Source organism: Haemaphysalis longicornis, unplaced genomic scaffold (assembly GCF_048455015.1).
Source record: "Haemaphysalis longicornis isolate Haplotype H1 unplaced genomic scaffold, Haemaphysalis longicornis Haplotype H1 scaffold_9, whole genome shotgun sequence".
NCBI classification, from domain to species: Eukaryota; Metazoa; Arthropoda; class Arachnida; order Ixodida; family Ixodidae; genus Haemaphysalis; species Haemaphysalis longicornis.
The window spans coordinates 9,014,124-9,041,213 of record NW_027526460.1 but is presented as its reverse complement, the minus strand read 5'-3'; the positions used below and the strand labels follow the sequence as shown (position 1 = coordinate 9,041,213).

General features: G+C 47.5%; 1 protein-coding gene across 3 annotated transcripts in view; it reads right to left on the bottom strand.

Annotated features, from left to right (window-relative positions):
- The window catches only part of Uba1 (ubiquitin-like activating enzyme 1), a 47,289-nt gene that overhangs the window by 15,276 nt on the left and 4,923 nt on the right, over nucleotides 1–27,090 (bottom strand). Inside the window, exons 1-20 of one of the 3 annotated variants that reach the window (XM_077683339.1) lie at nucleotides 25,474–25,626; nucleotides 23,889–23,962; nucleotides 22,731–22,899; nucleotides 22,272–22,406; nucleotides 21,841–21,947; nucleotides 21,676–21,766; nucleotides 20,140–20,272; nucleotides 19,879–19,976; nucleotides 19,211–19,357; nucleotides 18,192–18,365; nucleotides 13,326–13,430; nucleotides 13,160–13,240; nucleotides 11,138–11,296; nucleotides 10,862–11,027; nucleotides 5,704–5,900; nucleotides 5,560–5,624; nucleotides 5,425–5,473; nucleotides 4,898–5,044; nucleotides 1,564–1,638; nucleotides 778–985 (exon numbers count right to left, since the gene is read on the bottom strand). In XM_077683339.1, the coding sequence (XP_077539465.1) occupies nucleotides 778–985; nucleotides 1,564–1,638; nucleotides 4,898–5,044; nucleotides 5,425–5,473; nucleotides 5,560–5,624; nucleotides 5,704–5,900; nucleotides 10,862–11,027; nucleotides 11,138–11,296; nucleotides 13,160–13,240; nucleotides 13,326–13,430; nucleotides 18,192–18,365; nucleotides 19,211–19,357; nucleotides 19,879–19,976; nucleotides 20,140–20,272; nucleotides 21,676–21,766; nucleotides 21,841–21,947; nucleotides 22,272–22,406; nucleotides 22,731–22,899; nucleotides 23,889–23,962; nucleotides 25,474–25,611 (2,518 nt within the window). In that variant the 5' untranslated portion in view covers nucleotides 25,612–25,626. Of the gene's footprint in view, nucleotides 1–777; nucleotides 986–1,563; nucleotides 1,639–4,897; nucleotides 5,045–5,424; nucleotides 5,474–5,559; nucleotides 5,625–5,703; nucleotides 5,901–10,861; nucleotides 11,028–11,137; nucleotides 11,297–13,159; nucleotides 13,241–13,325; nucleotides 13,431–18,191; nucleotides 18,366–19,210; nucleotides 19,358–19,878; nucleotides 19,977–20,139; nucleotides 20,273–21,675; nucleotides 21,767–21,840; nucleotides 21,948–22,271; nucleotides 22,407–22,730; nucleotides 22,900–23,888; nucleotides 23,963–24,939; nucleotides 25,085–25,473; nucleotides 25,627–27,090 lie in introns of those variants that run through there. The other 2 variants (XM_077683341.1, XM_077683340.1) reach the window with 2 other exon arrangements.

Below are 27,090 nucleotides of genomic sequence, written 5' to 3'. Positions count from 1 at the left end.
CGGAAGACTGCAGTTTGTGCTGCACCCAAATTTCACACTAGGGAGTATAGTCATCGTCCGTGCATTTTTTTCTTTCTCTTCCACCCCTTCCCAGCTTGGATCCTTTACTTCCCCCTCGACTTCAAACAACCAGTCTGGCGGACTGTTTGACTCCCATCCAGCAGCAAAGTATTGTTTGCTACTAGAAAAATCCACAAAGGATGAACTGACAAACCTCCTACCAGCTGGGCAAGAACGACAACAGGGGTGACGTCATTTTACAGACGAGGCAAGGCGGCACTTTCTACGCCAAGTGCAGCCTAGCATCCACGTGAATCCAACAGATATTCAAAGGCCTCCTCCTTTGCAATTGTGTAAACGTAAAGTACTGTTTGTCTTTGTAGGAAGTGAGTGACTGCATAAACTATCATCGGTGGTGTCGCAGGTACTCGGCCTGGAAGATGACAGGCACTACCAGCAGTCCCTTGATTTGCTCATTACCTCGCTCAATTACCAAAACTTCCCAGTTAAATAAGGCGACATTGGAAGCATTGTGAGAAAGGCCGCCTCGAATCACATTTCCCTAAAAGCACTTCAGTGGCCCTTCATGAGCACAAGGAGCAGCACCTGTGCTAACATTCCTTCCTGCTCACTCGCTCAGGTTCGTCCGCGTGCCAAGTCCACGCTGGGCAAAGGGCAAGGCTCGTTAACCCAACCACCATGGAGTGCGAGCGCTACAAGGCAGATCAGTGGTTTCAGTGCCAAGAGTAGCAGCAGCAGTCGCCGCCATCAACGCACCGGTGGGTCCCCCGGACTCGGCGGCCTGCTGAGCCTGCTGGGCCTCCTGGTCGGTGACGGCTATGCGCACGCCCGAGCGGGGCTTGAACGGGGGCACGCGCACCCGCTTCAGGATGTTCACGATCTCGTCCCGGTCCGTGCAGTGGGGAAGGCCAAACATGGACGCCCGCAGGTTGGCCGCAGCCACCACGTAGTCCATGTGCAGTGGCTGCACAAGCAGGCAAACAGGGAGGGGGGCTATCCAACTTGCCCCAAGTGCTGTTGTCAATCTCTTGCTACCTGCTTTAAAATTTTAGAGTCGATCAATCGTGTCGATGCCTGATCCCACCCCGTCTGAGACATTTCTAAAACAAGCTGGGTCATTAACTAGAGAAATGCCTTTACGAGAGTTTCATTTGTGCTAAAAGAATGCAATTTGAACGCAAATTTGTACCATCCCGCCACGAAAATCGGATGAACGCCAACCACTGCTCCCGCCCAAAAAGGAAGGCACACTGCTTACATTTACTGCACATAAGCACTTGGTTTTTGTTATCAGGACAACCATAAAAAATGGACAATTGCTGCGGTACCCCGATAATTTAGGTATGACACTGCCAATCCTTCACGGTAGTGAACAAAACAAGTTGGCCTAGTACAGTCTATTTTAAGACACTGCTTGAATCTCCTTCCAAAGCCAAAAGCCCCGGTATTTGAAAATTTTAAGAAAATGAGGATTACGTGATCCCAAACTGCATGCAAATCCAAACCCCACAGGCCTGTTCCTCCCTCCCCAGGGCCACTCACCTCTTCTGTGCTGAACTCCAACGGGTGGGGGCAGCGCTTGGGGCCTGACCAGAACGGAGCACCCGATGTCGTGGTCTGCGAGGAAAACACGCACACACTGAACACCACCTCCTCCCCCCCAAGTCAGGTGGGAAACAATTCCTAAAAGCAGAGGAAGACGCACTGAACATACAGTTGAACCCCTTTATAAGAGACACGTACCGGGGAGCAGTTTCTGTCTCTTGTATGAGATGTCTTTTATAAGCAGGGTACCAAGTTTTCACTAACTGATCAACCCATAGTTCAATGTGGGCACCGTATGACTAAAGTAAGCTCAAAAGAACACTACAGCGTGTTTCAAAAGATTCATTCTAATTTATGTTTGGCCCCCAGAATTTATGAAGCAGTTCTGAATCTTTGTTTCATGACTGTACTTACACTGTTTTTTACAACCGATTCTACAAGCTTTCTCTTCTTTCACTGTTTGTGGAAGATGAATCGTAGATGTTGAGTTCACAAGCCTGATGAATAGCCAGGGCGCACAGCTTCTTCCGCTGTGTGCTCAGGCTATTCATTACGCTTGCAGGACTCAACATCTGCGATGCTTCTTGATTGGGAGCTACGCGAGTGGGAGAGCCCGCATGTGCAATCGCGCTCCATCCAGTTAATGGAAGTAAGCTTCAACCACTTCTGTAAGTTGCATTTCCATTGGCAGGGCTTCTCATCGTCATTTCATAGCTGACTGAACCACTTTGTGTTTGTTGAAGTTCTAATAAATAGTGACTGCAGGTGTCTGTCGTCCACCTGTGTTTCCAGAATGGAAGCAACTGCAATTAGTGACTGGTGGCTCTGCATCTGAAATTAATATGTCTGTTACAGGCGAGATTATTGATTAAAGTTCCAGGATGACTTGTCCCTTATAACCAATCTTCTATATCTGATGTCTGTTATAAAAGAGGTCAATTTAATGGGAAAGATAGGGCAGCCAACCATGTGGGTGAATAGTGTCTCTTATACCCATTTGTCTCTTACATCAGTGTCTCTTATAACGAGGTTCAACTGTATTGTGCAAGGCATGCTGCAGGAGTGGGATTTTTGACTAGCAGTGGTGGAAGCAGTTTTCCACAGAGCACAGCTGTTAGAGCAGCCCTGTGTCACTGTTGCGTGTTCCTCCCTAACCTGTAGCCGGCATCACTCGGGTAGCAACAACGGAACAGGCACAGCAGCAACGCTTTCGCCACTATGGTCGTCAAGCTGGCATTCTTGCCAATTCCTTTTTTGTTAAAACAATACACGAGTGAAATAGGCTCCAAATGTACAAGCATCTGCTGTGAATGAAAACCGTTTTTTTTTTTTTTTTTCAAAGCTGTGGCTAGCGTTCCATCCAGATGGAGCCGGCGCGAAATTTGTACAGTTCTATCTAGACGAAAGCAAAACCGGCTGGTTAGACGCCATGCTCAGTCTTCAGATTTGGTGTAGAGGTTGCGCCTCAGATTGCACTAATGTGCTGGCTTCAATTCCCCCTGGATATACTTTTTTTTTCTTTTGCGTGGTTGGTTGTGCCAGCATTTTTTAAGCTTTACAAGCTTTACAAGCATTTTGTAAGCTTTACATTGTGCCAGCTTTACAATTGACACGGTGAGAGCAGTCGGTCTTGATTTTGCACTCAACCGGCCACTCCGCTACAGCTCACTAAGCCAAGGTTGACGTATCCATCGCCAGAGTTTCAATCATCTGTAGTTCGTAATAGTGATTACTAATTAACAGTTATTCTGGCTAGTCAATGAGCGGAAGCGGTTCGTTCGGCTGGGTAAATATTAAGAAAGACTGCTCTCGCTGCTTGTTGTGAAGCGGGCAGGGTCAAGCTTGGTGGTTCATTTGACGGCCGATTATCTGTAATCATTGAGTGACTATTAATCAAATGTGACTCTGCTTAATCAGTGAGCGAAAGCGGTTTGACCGGAAAAGTAGCGAAAGCGGTTTGACCGCTCATTGACTAGCCAGAATAACCGTTAATTAGTAATCACCGCTACGGACTACAGATGATCGGAACTCTGACGATAGATACGTCGGCCTTGGCTCTAGTGAGCGGTAGCGGAGCGGCCGGTTGAGTGGAAAATCAAGACAGACTGCTCTCACCACGTCAATTGTATAGTGGGCACGAAGTCAGCTGTGATGAAACAGTGGCACAACCATGAAGGGGAAGGGAGAGAGAGAGAGAGAGAGAGAGAGAGAGAGAGAGAGAGAGAGAGAGAGAGAGAGAGAGAGAGAGAGAGAGAGAGAGAGAGAGAGAGAGAGAGAGAGAGAGAGAGAGAGAGAGAGAGAGAGAGAGGCAAGCAAGTCCGGGGGGAATTGAAGCCAGCACATTAGTGCAATTATCCGAGGCATAACCTCTACACCAAATCTGAAGACTGAGCATGGTGTCTTATCAGCCGGTTTTGCTTTCGTCTGGATGGAACTGTACAAATTTCACGCCAGCTCCGTCTGCACGGAACGCTAAGCTCTCAGTTGTATTCCGTCTGGACCGAAGGATAACCCACAGCACTCCGTTCCGTCTGGGCGGAACGCTAGCCACAGCCTTTTTTCAAACCTGTAACTCCCCGGCTGCATCACCTTTGGGCGCTGCAGGTATACGTTGAATAAATAATAATAAAGCTTATCAATGGGAGATAAGGAGAACAGTACGTGACCTAGAGCTGCAGGAACTACATGTCACAATTCAAGCGTTCACATCTCGATGTTCACTAGTGCCAACAGAACTACTCCACGAGTTGAGAAGCAAGCAGATCAGCCTGCTTATGCGTGGCCTCTAGGCTATGACGACAACGTGGCATATTAGTGTGGCAATGCTGCAGCTAAAAAACTGACAATTAAAAACTGGCACCAACCAAGAATGTTTATAAAACCCAAAAAAGAAAGACGTTTTGGCTGCCGCACGGGTGTCTTGTTCACAATGAAAAATGGGGGCAAGAGTGATCCGGTTATGTTGGCTTCAAGATATGACTTGGGCAACGCGCGTACACGTGTGGGACGTAGCAGCCATTGAGATTGTTTGGATTGTCAAAGATTCAAGATAAAGCCGTGAGGTCCAATTCTCTTTTTCAATTATTTCTGCATTGGCCCAGTCTATTCCAATGGCTTTTTTTTCTCTAAAAGGCTGACACATTATGGTGATCTTTTCCCGCAAGACAGTGCAATAAGAGTGAGTAAACTGATTTACCACATACAAAGAAAGCACTTGTTTCTCTTCCTCCCCTCCCATGTTTGCAATGCTGGGAAAAGTTGCATGTGCCATACGGGGTTGGTGGAGGACTGGGGCTACCACTGCCAACGGCTGCAACAGATGCTCCATTACCTGGTCCTTGGGGAAGTTGTAGAGCAGCTGCTGGATCTGGTTGCTGTACTGGTCCTGGAAGCGCAGCCGAGCCCAGGCCACGCAGTCGGCGAAGGACGTGGGCCGCTCGTCAACCAGCATCTGCTTCAACCCTTCCAGCGTGTCCAGCTGGCAGCGGAGGAGGAGATTGGGGGGACGCTCTTCTTTACGAGAGAGCACTCGCCATCTGTTCATCTAAAGCTCCGCCACGTTGGGTAATTGCGTTTTGTACAGGATTAAGTCTATGGTAGCCGAAAGGTGGAACTCAAGAGGACTTGTCAGGATGGATGTTGTGGCAGTGATACTTTACTCCACATGTACCCAAGATTCTCCCACCCAGACATACACATGGTCACGTACAGAGTTGAATTTTTGCCCAGATGGCCCACGCTCTAAGCTAGAACCCTATCAGATATCAGGTCAAGATATGCTAATATTTCATCAACAAAACAGCGCAAGCTTTCACGGTGGCAAAAATCACGCTATGTATAGATATGCAAGATCCTTACCGGTTGGTTGCCAGGCAGCTTTAACGTCCGCTCCCTAAATGTGGGGTCACTGTACAAAATATGCAATCAACAAAGCTTTAGAGACAAACAAAAATACAGATTCAAAAAGAATTCTGAAAGCCAACCCCTACTTACTTCAGGTACTGGACCGCATTTTCAGCACTCTGCTTGAACAGTCCCTCAAACTCGTCGCGGGCCCACTGAAGGGAAAGAAAGAGATGGACGTCTAGCTCCTCCCTGTCGATGGTCCCCCCCCCCCCGCCCCAGAGCCAGCCATACCTGCAGGGTGTGCTCAATGGCGTTGGGGAAGTTCTTGAGGGTGCAGATGGGGATGGACTTCTCGGGGGGGTCCTGGGAGGAGGAGTAGGACTCGGTCAGGTGTGGGATCACCACCTGCACGTTGCCCTTGGTGCCCAGGGTGCCAGACTCCAGCAGGGGCTTGCGGTAGTACACGCACCGCCGGTCCATGTAGATGCCTGCATTAAGGGGGGACGCGGGTCTTAGAATGGCCCAAAATCGAAACCGCATTTTGGGAAAAACACATTTTTGAAGTCTTTATACCTTCAAGCACCTACTCTAAAAGTGTCACCGCTGAATTTGATCGGGAATAATCTCAAAAATGACTTTGAAAACGCAGTGGGAGCAGCAAAACGCCGAAAACTAGGCTAAAAAAGCTTGAACTTCGCGCGCGCGCCACACTCGAAGCAGACTGCCGGCGGCGGCCATCTTGGGCTCGTTTTGTAGCTGATTTCTTTGTGCGTATTTTGCGCCATCTCAAAATGGCATGGCATGAGGAGAACGAGCGTTACCGCCGATTTACCGAAGGTCGTTTTGGAGCCGCTGATTGGCAGGAGCACGCGCGCTCGAGTCGAGCCCCCCGTTCCGCGTCTGATTGGCTGGCGCCGTTGAGCCGCCATTTCTTTCGTTTCGTTTTTGCAGGCGCGCGTTCGCTGCCGCAGTATTTTCAATTCGGGTGCGTTTTCTCTGCCGTTAGTAACTGCGATTCTGTCGCAATGTCTTTATGTCTCGTGCCGCAATGCCTGGAGACCTTTACCTCAAAGAACTACGCGCTGCAAGCGTACGAAAACGCGATGGAAGACGCCGTAGACGGCGGTGCAGAGATTGCCTGTCACGTACGAACCTGGTCCGAGAAGCGCCGCGTGGAAACGTCCAGATTTAGTTAGCTGTTGTGCTATTCTTTAGTTTGCATCAACGTTGAAGGAAGTGCAAAGTAGGAACTACCGTAGGTGAAGTTCAGCAAAAAGTGCAGTTTTCCAGCGCTGTTTGCAAAAGTTTTTCATTACTTGCATATAGCCTTGCTGGTTATGTTTGTGGTACGGTCGCATACTTGGTTCTTTTTTTTGAGGAACAGAGTGACACGGCGCTTTTTATATTGGGCCATGCTGTAGCAAGAGTTAGAAACTGAAGATGCATTTTTCTCTTATTTTGCGACATCATGCTCTGCCTTACTGAGTGTTTCACTATCAGGCTTTTGACCTAGGATGATAAGACTGGTATCATTTAATTTGCAATAAACAGATCTAGCAGGTGATGCTGTTTGGATCACTCTGGTATCCATAGCCAAATTGAAGTCCACCTGCAGCTCTACATTCAACCATATAGCGCAAAAGACGAGAGACAGACAAGTGGATGAAAGTTATGTACACACAAGCCCAAATTTCTACGCTACTGCAGCTCTACAGTTTATTTTGTGAGGTCATGCTCTTCCTTGCGGGGTGTTTCCTTATCTTACTCTTTCCTTATCTTACTCTTGAGCCAGGATAACAAGACTGGTATAATTTCATTTGTATTGAATTGGTCTAGCAGCTGATGCTATTTGCATCACTGAAACATTGATCACCGAAGTGCATTTCACCTACAGCTTTGCTGTAGGTTTGAGATGCACTCCAGGACAATCTCTAATTCTGGGTGGCTGCTGAGATTTAGTCTCATTGGTAGCACAAAAATAACCGCAGCACATGGTATTTGTGCCTTTCTTTATTCTGTAAAGACACTGACAGAAAAGGTGAATGAGGACATACAGTTCCTGATGTGTAACAGTAGAAAATTTAATTTTCCTTCGCAATTTGTACGGTATCCGTGTGAATTTACGTCTATCTTTCCAGAGTTATTTTTGTGTTACAGTCACATACTTGGTATGCTTTTCTTCGTGAAGAATAGAGCTACAAAATGATGCTATTTATATTGTTGTAGCTATGCTGTAGCAAAAGTTATCGTGATCTGTAACTTCAAATGCATTTTTCTCAGTTTCTTTTTTTGCAAGACCAAGCTCTGCCTTACGGGGGTTTTTGTAGTGTTGCTCTTAGGCTAGGATGACAAGACCGGTACCATTGTATTCGTATTGAATTGATCTAGGGGGTGATGCTATTTTTATTGCTCTGTCATTGTTTACCTACTTGCAAAAATTAACAAAAATGAGGCAATTTTATACGAATTGTTGATATCAAATGTTCACATCTTTCATGCTTTCCAAAAGTCTTCGAAATGAATAAAAATAGCATAGCCCCCCAGAGTAGACCTTTGGCATTATGTCCGTATAAATCATCAATGAGTTTGCTAAAGTGAATTTGCTCTAAACCCCCGTAAGAAATGCCTCAATAAATGAATTTCAGTGTTGTATTTCTTGAACAAATGAAGCTATGTTAAAAACAATTACATATTTGAAATCAGTGTAAAAAACTGCTTAAGACTGCCAATTTCCATCTAGCTGGCACTAATAATAATAAAAAAATTGTCTAAACACCCACGTTCCCCCTTAAAGGGACACTGAAGTGATATGTAAACATTGCGGGATTACTAGCGCAAATTGTAGCCTGGAGTCCCCAGGCCATGTTTCGACCACTCTGGGCGCGTTTACGCGATTTTATTTAGTAGAAAATGCTGTCCTCCTCTCTTTACGCTCGCCCATTTTCTGGGGCGTTTTCCTGTGACGTCAGGAGGTGCCGAGCTCGCAATTGGCTGCGCTACTGCACGGCTCCCCGGCCTTCAGACAGAGTCAGCTCGGCCCAGCGTTTCGTCCGCCGGACGCCGACGGGTCGTCGCAATTCGTTCGCTCAGTTGAAACGAAGCCAGGACACGTTTGTGAATGGAAGAATGTGCCTTTCTTTACTTGGTTAGTTTGTACACTGTATCTAGCTCCAAGTCAAGGTCGCTTCACACAAGCGCTGCACAAGCGCACATGCGACGCTTCGCTGACTGGTACGCCAGTAGGAAAATATAAGGCCTCTTGAAGGCAGGAGGAGAGTCAGCGAAGTCAATATAGGTACTAAGGAAATAAAATCAACTGATATTTTTACCGTACAGCGTAAAACTAGGGTGCGGGAAGCACTTTTTTGCGCTGGGCGAACAACCACAGCGGTCAGCAGCACGACTACGCATCTGCGAACGCTTTTCCGTCTACGAAATGCAATTGCTAGACGTGAGCTATTGTGGAAACTCGGGGTACGCTTACTGCACGAGCGCAATACAACAAATAGTCACCTAAGCTGCTTGAAATGCCAAAACTAAATAGAAGTGTAAACGTGTTGTACAATATATACCTTATATTACCAAGGTCGGCTGAGCCGGTTTCGTGGCCTAGTGGTCTGGGGCGCTAGGTGTGTTGTCGCAAGTGTTTTGCAAGCCACGAGTTCGAGTCCCCGCAGGTACGTGCCTTTTTTTTTTTTGTAAGTTAACTTTTTCGTTTTCTGCCGATGTTTTCTACATTGAGTTCACCTTTTTTTTGGGCCGCAACGTTCATGGCTCCACGAACTAGTTCACAGAACGTGCACAGGCTGGCACTGGCGCGCTAGCGAGTTCTCGTTGGCGTGCTGTTGCCATAAGCACCGACTGCTTGCGGGCAGTGGGCACAGGCCAGAATCAACAGACCCTTGGCCTGGTGCGAACACGCTTTTTACGGTACAGGCATGAGTGAGGCAAGCTCCAAATATGGGGGAAAAGCGCATGACACTTGGGCGTCTGCGGGTACGCGGAGGGCGTCCATGCACTGCGTAGGCCTCGGCTAGTGAATGCTACGATTCCAAGCCGTCCTGGGAGGCTTATCTTTATGCATTTTCACAGCTGACAACATGGCAGAAGCGCGGTACGATGATTACTGAGTTATTGAGAATGCCCATCCTACAACGCCACCAGTTGCGTTTTACAGAACCGAAACCGAAAATTGTTTGGTTGCTCACCTTGGGCATCGTCCAATCACGGTGCCCGCTCCTCCTAACGTCACAGCTTTAGTTGGTGCGGCCGCCACAAACCGCGCATGGTAGTTTTTCTTCTTTCGCGCTTTGTAAAATAATTACCGATTTGTCAACTGGATAAACGATGAAAAGTGTGCTAATTTGAGCCAGTCTACGCAGTTCAAGCAAAAACGGGAGCTTGACAAATTCACTTCAGTGTCCCTTTAAGACAGCAGCCCCACTCGCACCTCCACGTCCGTCTTGTTTTGCCCACGATTGCTACACTGTGACACTTCCCGCCTTCAAACAGCAATCCTCCACTGGGACTGTGGGAATAGTGGTGATCCACTGATTTCCCTATTCCCCACAATGCACCATGGAGCTACAATGCCTCTCCTTTCCTTTCAGTGGACGCACACCTCCCATAGTGGGAAAACTGCCTGATACCCTGCTATTACTAAAAATGTCTTGTTATGATAGGGTAATATAGAGCTACAGCGAGCAAAATATTACACGAATATCCACTGGTGGACGTTTAAGAACGCATAAGCACCTCACCCTTCTCCCTCGCAAGCTCAAGGCTCGGCCCGGCACACCTTGCTCTAGAGAACACAGCATTTCCTGCACTCCCTTGCATACAGTGCCAAGCATGCTTGGTGCTCTAACCGTCCAGTGGTCACGTTTGATCACCTTAGCCACGGCATTGGCTGGCTGTTGTCCCTTTTGTTTACCGCAGGGATTGTCATTTCATCACCACCATTCCCATTCCGTCCTTTTGGACCCCCCACAGTGGCAGTAGTCACAGGGCTTGTCAAGATGGCATGTGGCCAAATTGACACGTTTACAGAGGCAGATAGCCAGCCCTGTTTGAACTTGACACCTCTCTAAGGCAACATTGGCAGCGTTGCAAAGGCAGCCTTCTCCTCTGCCCCTCTGTTAATGGAACAACCGTCGTCGACTGCTGCGATGACGGATCAATGCGGAAATTCTTGCTGGCATGCCTCACCTAAAGCCCATTCAATAAAAACACCCAGGAAGCATAAAAATTAAGGGGAAAAAAAAAAAATTGCTGTGCACACTAAATGGTCATCCAAGCATTTTAGACTCCCTGGTATGTTGCATTATAGTAAAAAAAGCTGGAAATTTTATACGTTCCCCTTGAAACATTCCATGAGGGGAGCACTATTTGCACCAAGACTTCACGATGCTATGAAGTTGCCCCAACTCAAGGAGAGCAGTGCACTCACGGGCGTCCACGTTGTCCAGGGCGTTGGCCACTCCGTCGAGAGAATCGAAGAACTCGTCCGTGTAGATGTGCTCGGTGTCGTTCCCCACCCGGTTCTCGTGCGCCACAATGTTCACGTCCGGGTTCATGTTTGCCACGGCAGCGGCAGCCGCACCAGCCTTCATTTTCTGCAGGGAGTCGGGAGTGTCACAGTGGCAGGAAACAAGCACGAGATTTCGGCAAGCCTCCGGCGCCAAAATTCCCAACGAAAGAGAGAGAGAAGAAAGACGCCACTCACGCCCACGTCCCACGTCCGGAAGAGGAACTGCCGGTTGAGATTGGAGCGCTCGATCAGGTCCATGTCCGTGATGTAGATGCAGCCCCCGTCTTGCTTCAAGCCCACACCCATCATGCCAAAGTTCTTCAGGAGCTCGCATCCAATGGCCCCGGCACCCACCTGCAGAAAGGCACACGCTCAGCTCCACAACGCAGGCAACTGGGCCAATGGCACGCCACTTTTCCCTGTCTAAGGAGAAAAATCGAACGGTTCTTCTTCGCCCACAGTGCAATCTTACAGCACTTCCTAACTGAGGTAAGTGAGCTTCAGGATTGCACAAAGACTAACCAGAACAAACCACGTGACAAACTAAACTATGCAGAGGTAAGACAGCCCAAGCATAATGGGGAGCAGTTTTTGGAGCAGCAAAATTTTGATGTTGGAGCACAAGAATCCCCATCTGGAGCAGTTCATAAGGCTTTATGTCATATTAGGAGCTTAAAAAAAATTACATTTGCAGTATTTTTGGGGAAGAAGTACCCTTTAGAATCAGTTTGGAATCATACATATCACTGAAATAACGTCTACAGAAAGTGTTTTTGCCAGAGAATCACAAGGTACAAACTGCACTACTACTTCCAAAAAAAAAAAAAAAAAAAAAAAAAAAATATTCCGGCTGTATGCATAGGCAACCTAAAATGCAGCAAACAATTTCAAAATGAAAAATTCTGCAATCACGCGGTGTTCTTTTTTCTGACCATTTGAATGCCAAAATTATTTCTGTAACGAAACCCCTCCGCAGATTGCACGAACAGGTGTTACAGCAAAAGTTGCGAGATAGTGGTCATTGCACCAATTTGATCCCCGAGGGGCACGTTCACCCCGATCGCAATTTGAACAACGTTTTGTTTAGCCACCTCGCTTTCGGCACAAAATTTGACTTCACATACATAAACTATTATTCCTCGTGTGACCAGTCCTGCCATCAGGGGCGCATTTCTGAACATGTCACGGCGATGCAACAAGCATCGCAACTTCTGGTGTGTCAATTGTTCAATTCCCCAGGAACATCAGAATCAAGCACAGCAATAACTGAACGTTTTATAACATCGCAACGAGTCCCGAGGTTTCCTTCATGAACCCCAATTGCAGACGCACACACTGCATTTCACATTTAAGTATGAGCCCCGGTGAAGTTGTTGGCGCCACGTTGTTTCCAACTGACTCATGCCTCTGCTACACGGTAACTTTAAATTGACCATTACCCACAACTGTGCCCTATGTATTTATAATGGGGCACCCAATAGACAACTGGTTCAAGGGACTTCGGTAGGCCTTCGATACAGCTGTGTAGCACAGGCATTAGTCTTTCGAGCTGTGCAACTTCCCCTAACCTGGCACACGTTCCCAACATTGTCCCTGCGTTAGCATCACTGTTCAGTACCACAACATAAAATGGTCTAACGGGAATCCAACTGACTGCGTATCTTAAACCAGAGAAAATATCGCTAAAACTGAGCGCTGTAACTAAATGCAGCCGTCACTTTGCCCAGCGGCCACGCTTTGTTGCCACAGCGATGCCCCATCGGGAAGGCAGTTTCGTTTGCTTCGTTTCACAGCCGTTCTTTTTCCGTCCTTTGTGCATTGAAAACGAGGGTTCATCTGACCTAGAGTTGCCAATATTTTCACCCCGTCCCAGCAACAGCACCACTAGGGCTGTTTAAAAACCATGTCAACTTCGCCTTTTTTGTGACGGAAACTAACCTAAGCGTCGAAATCCTGGCATTTCTAAGCTGTTTTGGAGCCCCTTGGCACAATTTCCATGCTTTTGGAGCAGGCTGGTGCAGGAAAACGGAATTGTATAAAAACTGCACAACATGCGAAGCTGTCTCACCCCCGACTATGGTTGGGTGTAAAAATACCCACTGAAGGTCCGGCAGCATTGTCACAACGCAACAAAATAACATTCCTAGAAATGAGAAGATTCTTCGCAGTGAATGAACAGAAACTCCAGAGCACACATGCAGGGAAGGCAGTCCTTACCAAGAAGTACTTTTGGGACCCCAGCTTCCGCTGCACATCAGCGCCAAACACACAGGCCTGAGCCGCGTACCGTGTGCCCACCTGTGGAGAGCACAACAGAGCCTGAGCATCACAGCGCCAAGGTGGAAATAAGCAGGCCAACGGCGGCACCGCAACACAAGCTCACCATTGCATTGGCATTCTGCTCCGACACAGGCCCCGACTGCGGCAGGCACTCAAATGCGTCGAAGTAGAACCACTGGTGGAGAGGGCCAAACTTGCCACTGCACGCCTGCGAGGCACATAGAAAATCTTGGTTTTAGAGCAGGAAATTCCAAATTTGAAGCAGGTTACGGTAGAAAGATACCTTCCTTTGGAGCACCGAATCCCAAATTTGGAGCAGTTTATTACAAAATAAGTGTCAACATACTTCAGCTCCAGTGGATAAGGTCGAGCAAAATTGACGAACGAAACTTGCAGAACACAGCAAGGCATGGTGTATTTGTGCCAACCTACAAAGCAGGCTCATCTAAATGCTTAATCTGTTTACAAAATCAATGATCAAGCAAAGAAAAAACCAAAAACAAAAGAATGTTATTGTATTTGTACTTATTTGTAGCAAATAGCTTTTCCACCTAAGCAGCACCTGGCTACACTAAAAGCAAATACAACTGTTCTTCAATACCACCAGAAGAAAAGTAGCAGCAGATAAATGACTTTGCAGACGTCATTGGCATTACATCAATACTTTGCCTTCAACATTTTAGTTTTCCAAGCTAAGGGCACAGGGTAAGGCGAAATTTTGAAAAAGTGACTGTTTTTCTTCGCAATTAGGGAAGTTCAATTCCTTGTGCACATTTTCCATATTCACACTTGCCTTAAAAAGTCTTACTTCTCGCTAAAAAGCAGTTTTCCCGTAAGCAAGTAGTAAGTGCCCCCATCCTCTAAGAATGTTCTCATGGTTTATTGTCATTTTTTTCATCAAAAAACTTCCAGTTCCATATCAAAACGCTTTTCTGGAACCAGCTACATTAAGAAATTGCTTAGCAACCATTGCATAGCTGATTTTTCAGCGAGGGCAATCCAAAGACCCTGTTGCACATTTTTTCCACATTTGCCCTTCGAAGCTGCACACAAAAAACATTTTTTTTGGGCTTCACACTCTAATGATTGCAACACTGGATGCCGTTCTTTCATTAAATGTGATAGCAACGCATGAGCCAGCATTTTGAAATCATTCAGACCAAAACCTGGGCACTAAACTACCATCAAGTGGGTTAAAGAGGTTGACCACAAGCAAAATACTTTGTTAAAAGATCTGTACGATGGTGCACAAAATAGTCAAGGAAGGACAGACGACCGGGTGAAAAGCAAAAAAAATTACTTTGACAGTGATTATGAAACTGGTGCTTTTTAAATAAATGGCTCCAGTGGTGTTTTTGGCAAAAAAGTATTTGTTTTTCACCTCTTTTTTTACTTTAAACTCAATTATCTAAAAACTGTTTTTTCTTACATAAGGTACCATTATTTTCTGTATCTTAAAGGACAACGAGCTGATTTTTTTCCCCTGTCATTTACATAACTTGTCACACCTGCTTTACTAGAATGGAAAATATGCACGTAACCGTTTTTTTGGTACACAACTTTTAATACTAAAATAATGCTAAAATTTAGGTACCAACGGACAAAAAATTATAAAAAACTGAATTTAAGGATGTTCATAATTCTAGTACAGTTAAAAGAGCACAAAATTTGAAAGAAAATGATATATACGAAAATGATATATACGTTATGTAGATACTTTTATTAGATGCCGAGAAAAATGTACCTAAAAATGGCCAAAAATGCATGGGAAGTATAGGGCTTACCCTGTGCCCTTAAAGGGACCCTGCAACACTCTTTGAGCAGTGCAAGTAAACCTGCGCGACGTTTAGATTACACTGCCAGGAATACCTGAGCCAAATATTACACGTGGACGTGAAGCAGTGAGCACGCAAATCGCTGTGAAAGAAGCGGAAAAACCGACCGCACTCTCTTCAGTTCTCATTAGGCACCCCTGGCATGGCCTAAATGACGTCATTCGGGCCATGGCTGTCCGGTTGGCTGTCACTGGTCAACTTCGCCGCTAATTTCTCCCATTTCCTGTGACGATCCGCTGCCGTCGGCACTGTGTGTGACCCTTCTCTATGCCTCAACCTGTAGGCACAGTTTTGAGGTTTCTTTTGTTTTTAGTGCGCGCGGAGTTTGAGTGATGAGCTCAATACTTCCCTTTCAACCAGACCACTCGACAACAAACGTTTATTGCTTCAAAGCTCGCCCTACCAGCCCGAGCGCGCGCTTGCGAGCAGGCAGCCATGCCTGCTTTTTTGTGGCACCTAACCGGAAATAGACCCCTCCACAATTCGGAGAAAAGGGGAGAACTCCCCGGCATGTCATTTATCGAAGGCTGCCGGAGAAGACGCCGCAAGCCGCCCCCTCTCCGGGAGAGAGCGCGCAGCTTTCATCGCTTGTCCACGGTAGAGTCAAGAGGGAACAATTATGCGCGTTTTTTCATCGCGTGCAGTTTCGGTGATAGTGAACGGATTTTCATAATTCTTGCGGGAGGAGATTTCTGGGACAATAGACTACCTTAAAATACATTCCGAGTAGTCGACGGTAAGTGTTGCAGGGTTCCTTTAAGAGCCTGCTCAAGGTTTTTGGTGTCAAATTTGTGCAGCGCATCGCCTGCTAAGCTCACACCTTCAGCGCATGGGCTCTTGCACTATGTGCCAGACCAGCACATTCGCCGTGGATTAATCCGCAACCGCTCTGCTCGCGACTGCATGCACGGATACAAGCTGCTTTCGTTGCTGCAAGCAGCTCCGTGTCTCCGCGGTTGCACATTGGCAGTCACGCCAGAGGAGGCAGCAGCGAACAACACATTTGGGTCGTGGCCTATTAAACGCGTGCAGTACTTTACAGCGGTGCAAACAGCGCTATGCCACACGCGCTTCCGAGCTGATAGCTAAAGATGCTTATCGAGATTGGGTTGTCGGCACGTGCGCTCGTAGTTGGCCGCTATCACGCCTTTGCCCTTTTCACATGGTTAACATTAACAGTAGAGGGTCACCGCACCCATGCCGAAGTCAATCCCTAGTCAGCTGGTCTCTGTATCTCAGCAGTTAGTACATTCAAAACTACATTTCATGCAAGAGCGCTCCACCACACAGTGCGATAACGATGTTTTCAGCAGATGGTGAATGTTTTCATCGGATATACCGGTGGCAGGCCAAGCACGTGTGTGTGCAAAGTCCCTCAGCGACTTTTCGGCAAAGGTACAGTACTACAGTGACCTAAAGTCCCTTCATCATCTCTTTGCCAGTGAACTAGAGGAGGCATAAATGGCAAAGGCTATTGACTGTGTAAATAAAGCGCTTTCTCCGCTACTGGACTGGATGATGTACCTTGTCAATGCGTTCTTTATTCCCCGCTAAACTTCGCAAAACAAATTTTGCACCTAGTAGGTCGTTTTGACGTAGCGTGGTGCAATTTAAACGAATTTCAAGGCATAATTGGCGCAGCTGTTGCACCCCTGCAAGTGCAAAAAGGGATGCCATTCCCGTGCAGTCCTCTGTAGTGCTGCCATTTTGGCCTTGTTTTGTTTGTGAATGCTTGAGCTTTTTCCTGCTATCGGTGCTAGCGACCGTGGCCAAGGTGCAGTTTGCTAGTGATTGGGGGCTCACAGAGCTTTTGTTTCCCGCATCCTGTGCGTAAAGCTACGATTGAACCTTGCGCAATTGAAGCTCACGAGAAAGGTGACGCGGGACTGCTACTAGCTGCTGCACGGAATGATAACTCTTCTCCGCCGTCTGCATTCTGGCATGCCTTTTTTTGTTCCTCTTCACGGTTCAGGATCTTTTCGTTGTTTACCTACTAATTTTACTTAGTTTTTGGCTGCCTCTACGATAAAACAACAAACCACATTTTCATGTCTGATTAGCAACACTAATTTCAGTGCTGTGCTAAAATTTTTAGGCTAAAAAATTTAGATAAAGGTCCATCTTGCCCTAGGGTACCTATCCAGGAATTATTGAAACTTCACAGTGCCTGCACACTGCGCTAATTATCCAAGGATTAAGAACCCATATCAACCATTTTGATAAACTTGAGAACTAACCTGCACAGTTCTACGAAACGGCACTTTTTCCAATGCTTGTGGTATAACACTACCCTACAAATTTCATTCAGGTATCTCAAGAAACAAAAAACTTGGCTTTCAAGCGTAGCCTTAGTTATCAAATCTCTCCTGTTATTTTCCCCCACCTATTACAGCTTGGTACAAGCTCCCCTGCAAACAAGGTCGTTATCAGTATTTTACCACTTTAGTTGTGACTTCACGAACGCTACTCCAGTGTGGATCCCAGTGATGTGGGGTTCATCCACGTCATTTCAGAGCAGTTTTTGGACCAGCTCAATTGTAAATTCGTAGCAGCCGAGAACACATTGGTGCAGCAAAACGGGCTTTTCGAACAGTGCGAAGCATGTCTGGGAGCAGCAATTGCTTTTTGCATAGAAAACAACCCACTGTGTCTAAACGTGGGTTCTTTTTACGTGGTTTAGACACTGTTTAAAACAGTGCCTAAACGCTAGCATATCCCATCTGTCACAATTCAGCCAGCAAATTTGCTCTAAAAACAAGTTAGGTACTAAGTAAGCTAGGTCTTGTATTTTTTTGTTCACGACTAACTGTAGGGAAAAGCAATGAGCAGAGCACTTGCAACTCGCGCACTGACAAAAGCAAACTTAAATGACAAAGGAAAACTAAATCTTATTGGCCTAATAGACAGCAATTATTGGCCCTGCATTTTGATCCCTCAGACTCCTTCTCTAAAAATAACTTTGGCAAAAAAAGCAGGTGACTGGATAGACAACCCTAATTTGGAACACGGGAAAGAAGAGATGTCCACTACGCAAACCACCTTCGTGGCCCTTTTTGCAGCCAGGGCAGGGCAGCGAGTGAAGTGACACGATGGAGTGCCCGCATGCAAGGAAGAAAAGGAGCGCCCTCCGATACCTTCATAATCTCCTGGGCAGCAATGCCGCCAATGACTGCCTGCATAGGGCACAGAGAGCCGGCCGCAGTGCGGGCCAGGGTCTTGACCAGCTCCTCGTCTACCTTCTCCGCCAGGGGGCTGGCCAGGGAAGCGTTCTGGTCCTTGGCCAGCTGCGCCACCTCGGCTGCATCCGCCTGCGAGCACCACTCACCACTGAGCCCAGGCACAGACCCCAGCTAAGCGAGGCTGTGCACCACACACGGACTGAAACTGCCCTCTACCCCCTACAAACGGGACGTCCAGTTTGTCAAGAGAGCAGCTGCTTCTCAGCACAAGTTCACTGTGCAACCATCCTCCCCCAGTCCTAGCCACTAGCAGGGGGAGAAAAAGACAAGCAAGACAACAGCACGGCTACCCAGGCATCAGAGAAAATGCCCGAGAACAGAAGAAACACCCAGGGTGAACTAGAGGCCCATCTCCAGCAGATGTGCTGTCTCACAAAGTGACAAACACTCCAGTGCTTAGCTGATGCACCAGTAATAAATTTAGCTTGTTCGTTTTCCTCCTCCACCTCACCAGTTGCCCACCCGCACCCCTAGAACACAATTTTCACATGCTCGAGGAGAACACATTTTTAAGTGAGCAGGCACTCATTACCGAATATGCAGTTTGCTCCATGAACAACTGCGCATGATAACTTCAACATTTTTAACGCTATGCATACCTTGTATTGCTATTTTCCCACACCTCCCACAGTTCATCTATGCGTCTATTGCAGAAACAGAAAACTACCCATTCGATTATTCCAACCATGCAAGGGCTTGCACAAAACACTCCTAGTAACCTCCCCACAGAACAAAGATTTCACGGCCTAGTTTACACCAAGTAAATAAAAAATAACACAGCGTAACTTGGGCGTTGCCCAAGGTCACTTGGCCCAACCACTCCCACCACAAGCTTTCAATCCAATAGAAAACGAATGCACCCTCAGTACCAAGTGGGAATGCAAGCCAGCCGAGGGTGAAGATGGGCAACGTACCTCATTCCAGGGGCGGGGTAATCTGCCGTGCTTCTTCTCAAAGGCGTGCAGGGCCTGGAAACCCAGGTGCAGCTGCTGCGGACGCTCCATCTTGGCAAAATCCGACATCACAAACTCGGGGGACCCCAGGGACTCCTCCAAGGATTTCTGGGAAGGAGAACAAAGCCCAGGGTGTGATGACGTGCGCTTCATCTGGCACAGGCAGCCATCACTGGGAAGCTGTCCTCCGCCAGGCACAAGCAACTTCACAAAGTTCATGCCACAACATTTTACGCAATGACTTCAATAGTTGGGCTTGCAATCGAAGCTTGCTGATTTCAGATCTACTTGCAAGAGGAAGTTTCGCCTTGATAATCTAACAAGCAAACACCAGCTGGCACAAAAACGGGCAAAAAGACGCAACTGGTTTCATTGAAAAAGGTTTAAGCAGAAGAAAAGGAAACACCATGCAGCAATTATTGCCCGAACAAATATTAGCCACAAAAGTTAGAAAACCAGAGCAACAGGAGCATGAACCAGGGTGAAATGTACAAGCTTCTTGTATTGAATGGGTAGCCAACAAGTGTTTATAGTGGAACCCTGCTTATGTTTTTCACTGGACCACGGAAAGAAGAAGACATAGCTCATACAACATGGGGAATGAATGCAGAACTGGAGATGCAACTTACGAACTTGACTTCCTTGGGCATCTTGACCTGGGTGGCAACGCCCCCCCTGATGTAGTCGCTAAAATGCGTCGTGTCTCCCACACTAAACGTGTATGGGCCTGAAGTGGATGGCGGGGGATAGGAAAATAAAGTCAGGCATCAAAACCTGCTGATCAGAACAGGTTCTTGCTAATGACAACTCCAAAACAGTCCCGATTACAAAATACATGTGATTACGAAAAAAGAGGAACATTGTCCAAGGCATCAGCCGTAGACACTCACCAAGCACCTTGACTTTGATGGGTTTGCAGTTGTTGATCTCAGTCATGCCCTGAACCTCGGAGAAGGTGACGTAGTTACCATCCTCTAGACCGTGCCGCGTTTCATCAAGGCAAGTCACCACAGAGTCCTTGTCCTGAAGCACAAAAGGCAAGGCAAACTACTTTACGAGGGGACAAGGTTCTTACAGCTAACTTTTTTATTTATGGGTAGAAACTAATGAAAATGTGCACAAAAATGCGTTTCTCTGTAGATTCCAAATATGAAATTATGTTGGGCTGCTGCTGATAGTTTGAAAGTTATCATACGAAGATTGATGATGATTTGTAGGGTTTAACGCGCCGACGCAACGCAGGCGATGAGGCGCGCCGTAGTGGAGGGCTCCGGATTAATTTTGACCACCTGGGGATCTTTAACGTGCGCCGAAATCTCGTGCACACGGGCGTTTTTGCTTTTCGCCTCCATTATCATACGAAGACTGAACCATAATTAGGTAAGTTCTTATGCAGCTTTAATGAACCTTTTCAATGAATTTTGTACCTTTTAATTACATGAATTGATAGCCAGAGAGTTCCCATATCCTATGACATCCTTTGTTTTTCTCTAAGCCATGGCACAAAAAAAAAAAAAAAAAAAAGTCAAGTAGATGGCAGTATTCGATATTTTGGCTAACCAAAATAACTGCAATTCATTATTTATACATAGCCTGAACAGAAAAACTAAGAATGTCATCAGGTGCCTCAGGCTGTACGTAAAAAAAAAAAAAAAAAAAAAAAAACAAGATTAACCTTACGAAGCAAAAACGTTTCCAAAAAGCTGCGCAAGGCTGAGGGAAGCAACCAAAAACATGAAACAGAAAACTGGGTTTAGAGTGACCATGTCCTATGAGATGAACGGTCAGTAGTGTCACTGCAATATTTCTCAGTTACAAAGACATGTTCTTCCCATTACCAAAACTGTCTGTCGATTCCAAAAATGCCAACCTCAACTGGAGATACCAGAGGCCAAGCAATGTACACCATTAGGATACAGCAAAATTTATCAACTTCAAATCGGCTGGCACTGTGAAATCTGGCGTCGTCTCGCTAGCGTCGTGAAAGCTGCAACAGTCCTTTGTAAACTCCCATCGTTCATTACAGTGCACTTTGGTACCCAGAATACTGGGTACGGCAGAAGGAGGAGGCTGAAACTTGCTTTAGATGCCCTTTTTTTGTTCTTTCGTGAGGCTATTTTATTTGTGGTTTTTGCACTGAAAGTTTGAGAGGATACAGAGGTGGGACACTGTGTGCAATGTGTTCTCCACAAGTGCATCACACGTCACTGATTCTAAAAAGAGCCTCTAAAAAAAAAAAAGAGAGAAAAGAGAAAAGAAGGCAATCTTTCTTAGTTTAAGGCTGAAAACGGTCGGGCGATACTGCCACCTACAAAATACCACCAGTTCCCGCCCTGCCTCAATGTTCAGTCGCTAACAGTTCTCTGGCCAGTGGACAAATCTCGAGCAGAAAAAGTGATCAGCAGGGCGTGCGGCAACAGACGTACCTTGCTGATGGATGCGATCATCACGGACACCGGCTGCTCCCCCGTGGTGTCAGAGACGAGGAAGCTCTCGCCAAAGTCGCAGAAGATCTGACTGCAATGCAAGCAGCGAGTCTAAGAGCCTTCTCACGGGATGGCACGACAAAGGACGGAGGTTGGCACACTCACCCGCACAGGCCCCGCGTGTCAGCCACGATCAGCGCAATGTTGTTCTTGCGCGTCAACTTTGAAATGGCAACTTGTTCTGCCAATGGAGTGTCCGTTAGCACCACCACCTGCCGGGGAACCAGAAAATGCAATGACATCATTGCCTCCCCTCAACTTGAGCTCTGACACTCAGACTGACCCCCCCGTTACACCTCCAGTCCCAGCTTTCGGCCCTTTGAAGTAGTGCCAACAAAATTTCTGCCTCACTACCAGAGACAATGGAGCCCAATACACTTGTGCATCGCTACACAAGTGAACTAATTGGGCAAGCCCTTCAGCCAGGACCTTAGTTACTGTGCAAGTGCACACAACTTTCATGCATTACGTAAACGTTGCAGACTCCACAAAAGACCCGGGCAAGCATGCGCAAGATGGAACGAAGATCCACTCACACTGAATCTTTTGAGAAAATCCTCGCTGAGGGGCTGTGTGTAGGCTGTGACGGGGACATAGGAGTTCAGCTCGGCCAGGGAGGACACGCACGCTTCGGCACGGTTCTTCTGGAGGCATTTCTCGTTCAAGTAGAACTGCAAATGCACCCCACGGGGCAGAAAATCACACGGTGCATGTTTTCCCACCCTGCTCCTCCACTTTGTTTTACACCTAGATTGCAGAAGTAGTGCCACAGTCACGCTTTATTGTGCCGGTTGTAACAGACAATCGCAAAGAGGAAAGCACCGAACTGTTACACCGACAGAAAAACCATTACAATGTGAAGACTTTAAAACCCCTTCACGATGGGCTGCTTATCCAACATTTCAAATCAAATTTCCTCGTGAGATTTTCCCTCTAGACATGAGAATCGAAGCAAGAGGACACGCTTTCCGGAAAGGGGTGAGAAGTGGCCGTACCTGCGAGGAGAGATCGGCAATGGTGCATTCGCCCTGGTCGTGCACGGTGACCGACTTGACGCCGCCAAGGATGATGTTCTTGGCGATCTCTACGCCCAGTCCCCGCATGCCCGAAATGAGCACGTCGGACCTGGCCATCCGAAGCATCGCCTCTTTCCCCAGGACATAGCTGCAAGGCACACGGGCCAATCATGCCACAAGCGAGGGAGCACTGCACTGCTACAACAGTACCGACAGTCGCGAGAGGGCATAGACATAAGCAACTCTCTGGGCCAGTGCTTGCCTTGGCTTCTTGCACCCACTTGTATATCCATTCGAAGGTTGGCAAAAGAGCTGGGACATTAAGGACACCTGAGAGCGCCAGACATAAACAAACCTCCAAAGTATGCCATTTACCAGAAACAGCCACAAAGAAATGGTACCCATGCAATAACTCCCATGCAACTCGCGGTTTTAACATCAAGCCTGACAAGTGCGCTTACGCTGTAAAGCTCAAAGTTCCCATTTGAGTTTTTTTTTATGAAGGAAGCTCCGTAAGAAGTCTGCTGGAAAGCAGTGTCACTACTGTGCTAGAAGAAAACCATACGCGTAAAAGTAAAAAAAAAAAAAAAAGGACACAGGCAACCATACCACCCGTTACAACTGCTATGCATGCATTCAGTTGCTTTAGCACCTAATTTGTTGTACAGTAGCTGCTGAGAACTACACAGTCATTAGCCAAGCTGCTATGCATGATCGCATCACCCTGTTTTAATTCTTGAATTTTACCAACTTGCGCGAAAAATGTTCAGTGTCTGCCTGACATGAATCTATCTCTAGGGTTCAAGGTAGCGTATTCAGGATACTAGACAAGTGCGGAGAAGCAGACAATGTTTTCACTGAAACAACAATGTGCCACCGACATCATCCCAACTGCCTGGATGCCTTGCAAGAGTATTTTACTGCTTTACATCCAACCTGGCACTTATATGCTGCTTTCGAATACAATTATGTATGTGTAATGTACCCAGTAAGCTTTATGCAGTACTTCTTAAGTATTAAGTACACCAGTGCTGCACAATTTATGTCAAGTGCACCGCCACCTTTAGGAAGCATAAAAAAGAAGCACATCATACCATGTACTCCCACCAAAAGTGCAATAGTAAGCAAACAACTCACAGCTGCCTGGAGTAGAGGCCCTCATCAATACCAGAGAGGTTCTGTGCTGCTGAGCCATTCTGGGCCATTTCCCCCTGCAAAGACAAGAGCAGCAAAGTCACTGTTAGCACTGAATGTACCAGGGGAGGGAACTTGCTGACGCAGCTGCCAGATACACTCTAGAAAAACAGCAAACGCAGCAGACTCCCATCACATTGAGGCAAGAACCTTAGAAGAGCTGATGCACCCCAAATAGCCTATCATTAAACAGAAACTTAAACATTTCATGCTACCTTCAGGCTTTTACTGAATAACATTCAATTGTATGAAATGAATGATTCACTCAAATGCCCCCTGGGCTACTATAAATATCATTGGAACATTCGATTGTTTCTAGACACACTGGCTGATAAAGAACCATTGTGTGTACATGGACTGTGGTGTGACGGTGATAACAAAAATTTCTGCAGTCATCAAGTTGAAATTTATCCCCGCTTGATAGGAGTGCCTGTCCAAGCACAAGCAGGAAAAACGCCCCGCCAAATCATTGCGAATATGGTTGAGAAAAACAAAAACGGACGCATTATGTAACATACCCACGCAATTCCTGTGCTCTATTAAGCTTCGAGTACAACGTCATAAGCACGCCAAAAAACGTAGAAGCAATATCGTTTATAAGTGTAATAGACGCTTAGTGCGCACATGCGAACGTTTATGCATTTTTACAGCAAGGCTAGAGGTGCCCACCTCTACAAAGTCTGTCCTGACTTCGTTGGCAAAAAGAAATTTACTACTGTGCAGTTTTCCTCGGCGCTACTTTCCGCAGAAGGATCGGCACAGCACGGTTCGCTACGATCGGCCGCAGCAACGCCGAATGATTCACCAAACAAAAACACCACCAGCGGGGGCACACTGCACCCACAAAGAAGGGCCACAAAGAATCGGGGACGCGTCGCCAGCGCGATTAGCAAAGCGTCACACTGGGATAGGCACCCCGCACACACACAACTGGCAATCCAAGCGCAACCGCACAGGCACAGATCAGGCGGCGACTTCCGGATGGAACACGTACGTGAAAACCCAAGCGCTCGTCCAGCGAACAAGGAGCGCCGATCGCAAAGTTCGTCGACTCTGAACCCACCGGAGCAACGCCGAGTCACTCTCGCTGGCCAAACAAGTGTCACACGGGCGCGGATTCAGCAGCGCCAGTTTCGCACTGGCCAGACTCGCAGCAGACGCTTCGCGCAGCTGTTTCGCTGCCCTCCAAGATTCGTTCGACGGCGTTATTCCGCTACAAATTTTCTTCCGCATCCGTTCAAAACCGCGTCAGCCGAGAGGCCCGTGGTGAGGAGGTACGAATCGAACGATGCGCGCAAGGCGGCTGGTGACCTCGGAAAGCCGTCGCGCGTACACGTCACACCTATTGTGCGGCAGCAGCGGGAAACACGGGACAGAGAACGGTAACCGAGAGAACTCGGTGAGCGCAAAAATTACACCGGCAGCGGGGAGCCGACGGCACAGGCGATCGCAGCGTCGGCTGTTGTGACGCCAAGCCGATCGCGTAGCTAGGCCTAGCAGCTACGCCGGTCGGCCGCACAACACCCACCTGCCCAGGCTGCGAAACGGGGAAATCTGGGCGCGCAGACTTGGTCGGCGTCCTCCGGCGGCTATCGGGCTTGCCGAAGACGGCCGCGTTCACCGAGGAACTGACGTTGGCCGCCGGCTTGCGGAACGTCGTTCCCATGGCGACCGCTAGATAAACATTTTGCAGACGCTTATTTCGGCAGCACGCGACCGGCCGCTCGTCACGCGGGAGCCGCAGTTCTGGGAACAGGCACTCGGACGCGAGACTACGATACACTGCGTGACCTTTCCACTGCATGGGAGCGTTTGAAGAGCAGGAATATTTCGCCTCATTTTTCAGTCATTCAGGCGGCGACTGCCCTGACCTTTTTACAAGCGCGTATTCGGTGCCACGAAGGAATCGATGAAAAATCAAATATCGCGCACGGCCGTTATAACGCGATAGGGCACGCAATAGAAACATGACTGGAGAACTGCCGTGGGCCGACTGCTGGCAAGAGCGAGCTTCGCAAGGCTAGGCTGTCAGCCGTTTCGCATTTCGCCAGCGAGGGTCAGAGACGCAGATGATTCGGGTCATACGGACACCTCCCTGTCACCATTCTGGTCAAGTATGAGCTCAAGCAGACAAATGTGCTGTATACCAGTCCAAAAAAGAAAACAGGAGGAAGGGGCAGAAAGTTTATTGCCACAGCAAGAGAGAAAAAAAAAAAAAACGCGAAAGCGAAAAAAAAAAAAAAGTGCCACACTAAGCGCAAACATTGCATTTTTCCCCTTTTATGAACACCACCTGGACAGCTCGATAGAAGGGGAAGAACAGCCACCCCATCTGCTCAAAACTCTTGACGATATGGTGTGCGGAGAAAGGCCACAAAGAAGTTTCTGAAAGTGCACGGCTTCTCCTGCAATGCCAATGTGGCAGAGCTTCCACAGCCTACGCCAGGCCATTCAGTATGCTATTTACAATAAAAAAATCCCCATATCAAACCGACACAATATTAATTTTGTCCTGTTCAAACAAAGGCAGAATTGCTTGCAAAGATGGATTGAAGAAATCAATCTACTTGGTCTACCTGAAATGAAGTTCACGATTGGTTTTGGTTAAAGGGGCACTGACACAAAAATTTTGCATCTTGTTTTTTTTTGTTGCAATAAGTAGCTAGGGACCTACTTATAACCTGTAGAAACCTCATTTGCTTCAGCGTGCGACGGTTGTTTAATTAGAGGCATTTTCAATGCGGCCAGTCGCAGTTTCGGTTTCAGCGAGTGCCGCGAAACGATGGATTTTGTGGATTTTGTGTGAACAAAGCTGACCACGTGACCGTCGGAGGGATATCACAGTTACAGAGCAGAGCCGCCGTAGCACTGTCGAATCCGCATCGACGGCAGTTTCTGCGAATGCCCCCCCCCCCGTACTGATCTCGTGAGGCGCCTAATTAAAAAGCGACCGTGGATGTGACGCAGGCGCTGAGAGGGCAAATGCTACCGCGGCTAACGAACGACGCGCGACACTCGAGACGGTGGGTGGCAAGACGCGCGCTGGGAGCAGCCGGCCGGTCTGCCTACAGGTCCGCCTACAGATGTGTTTGGCTTAGCACTGCGGCGGATATTCGAGTGCCGCTCTCGCAATCGGTGCAGATGA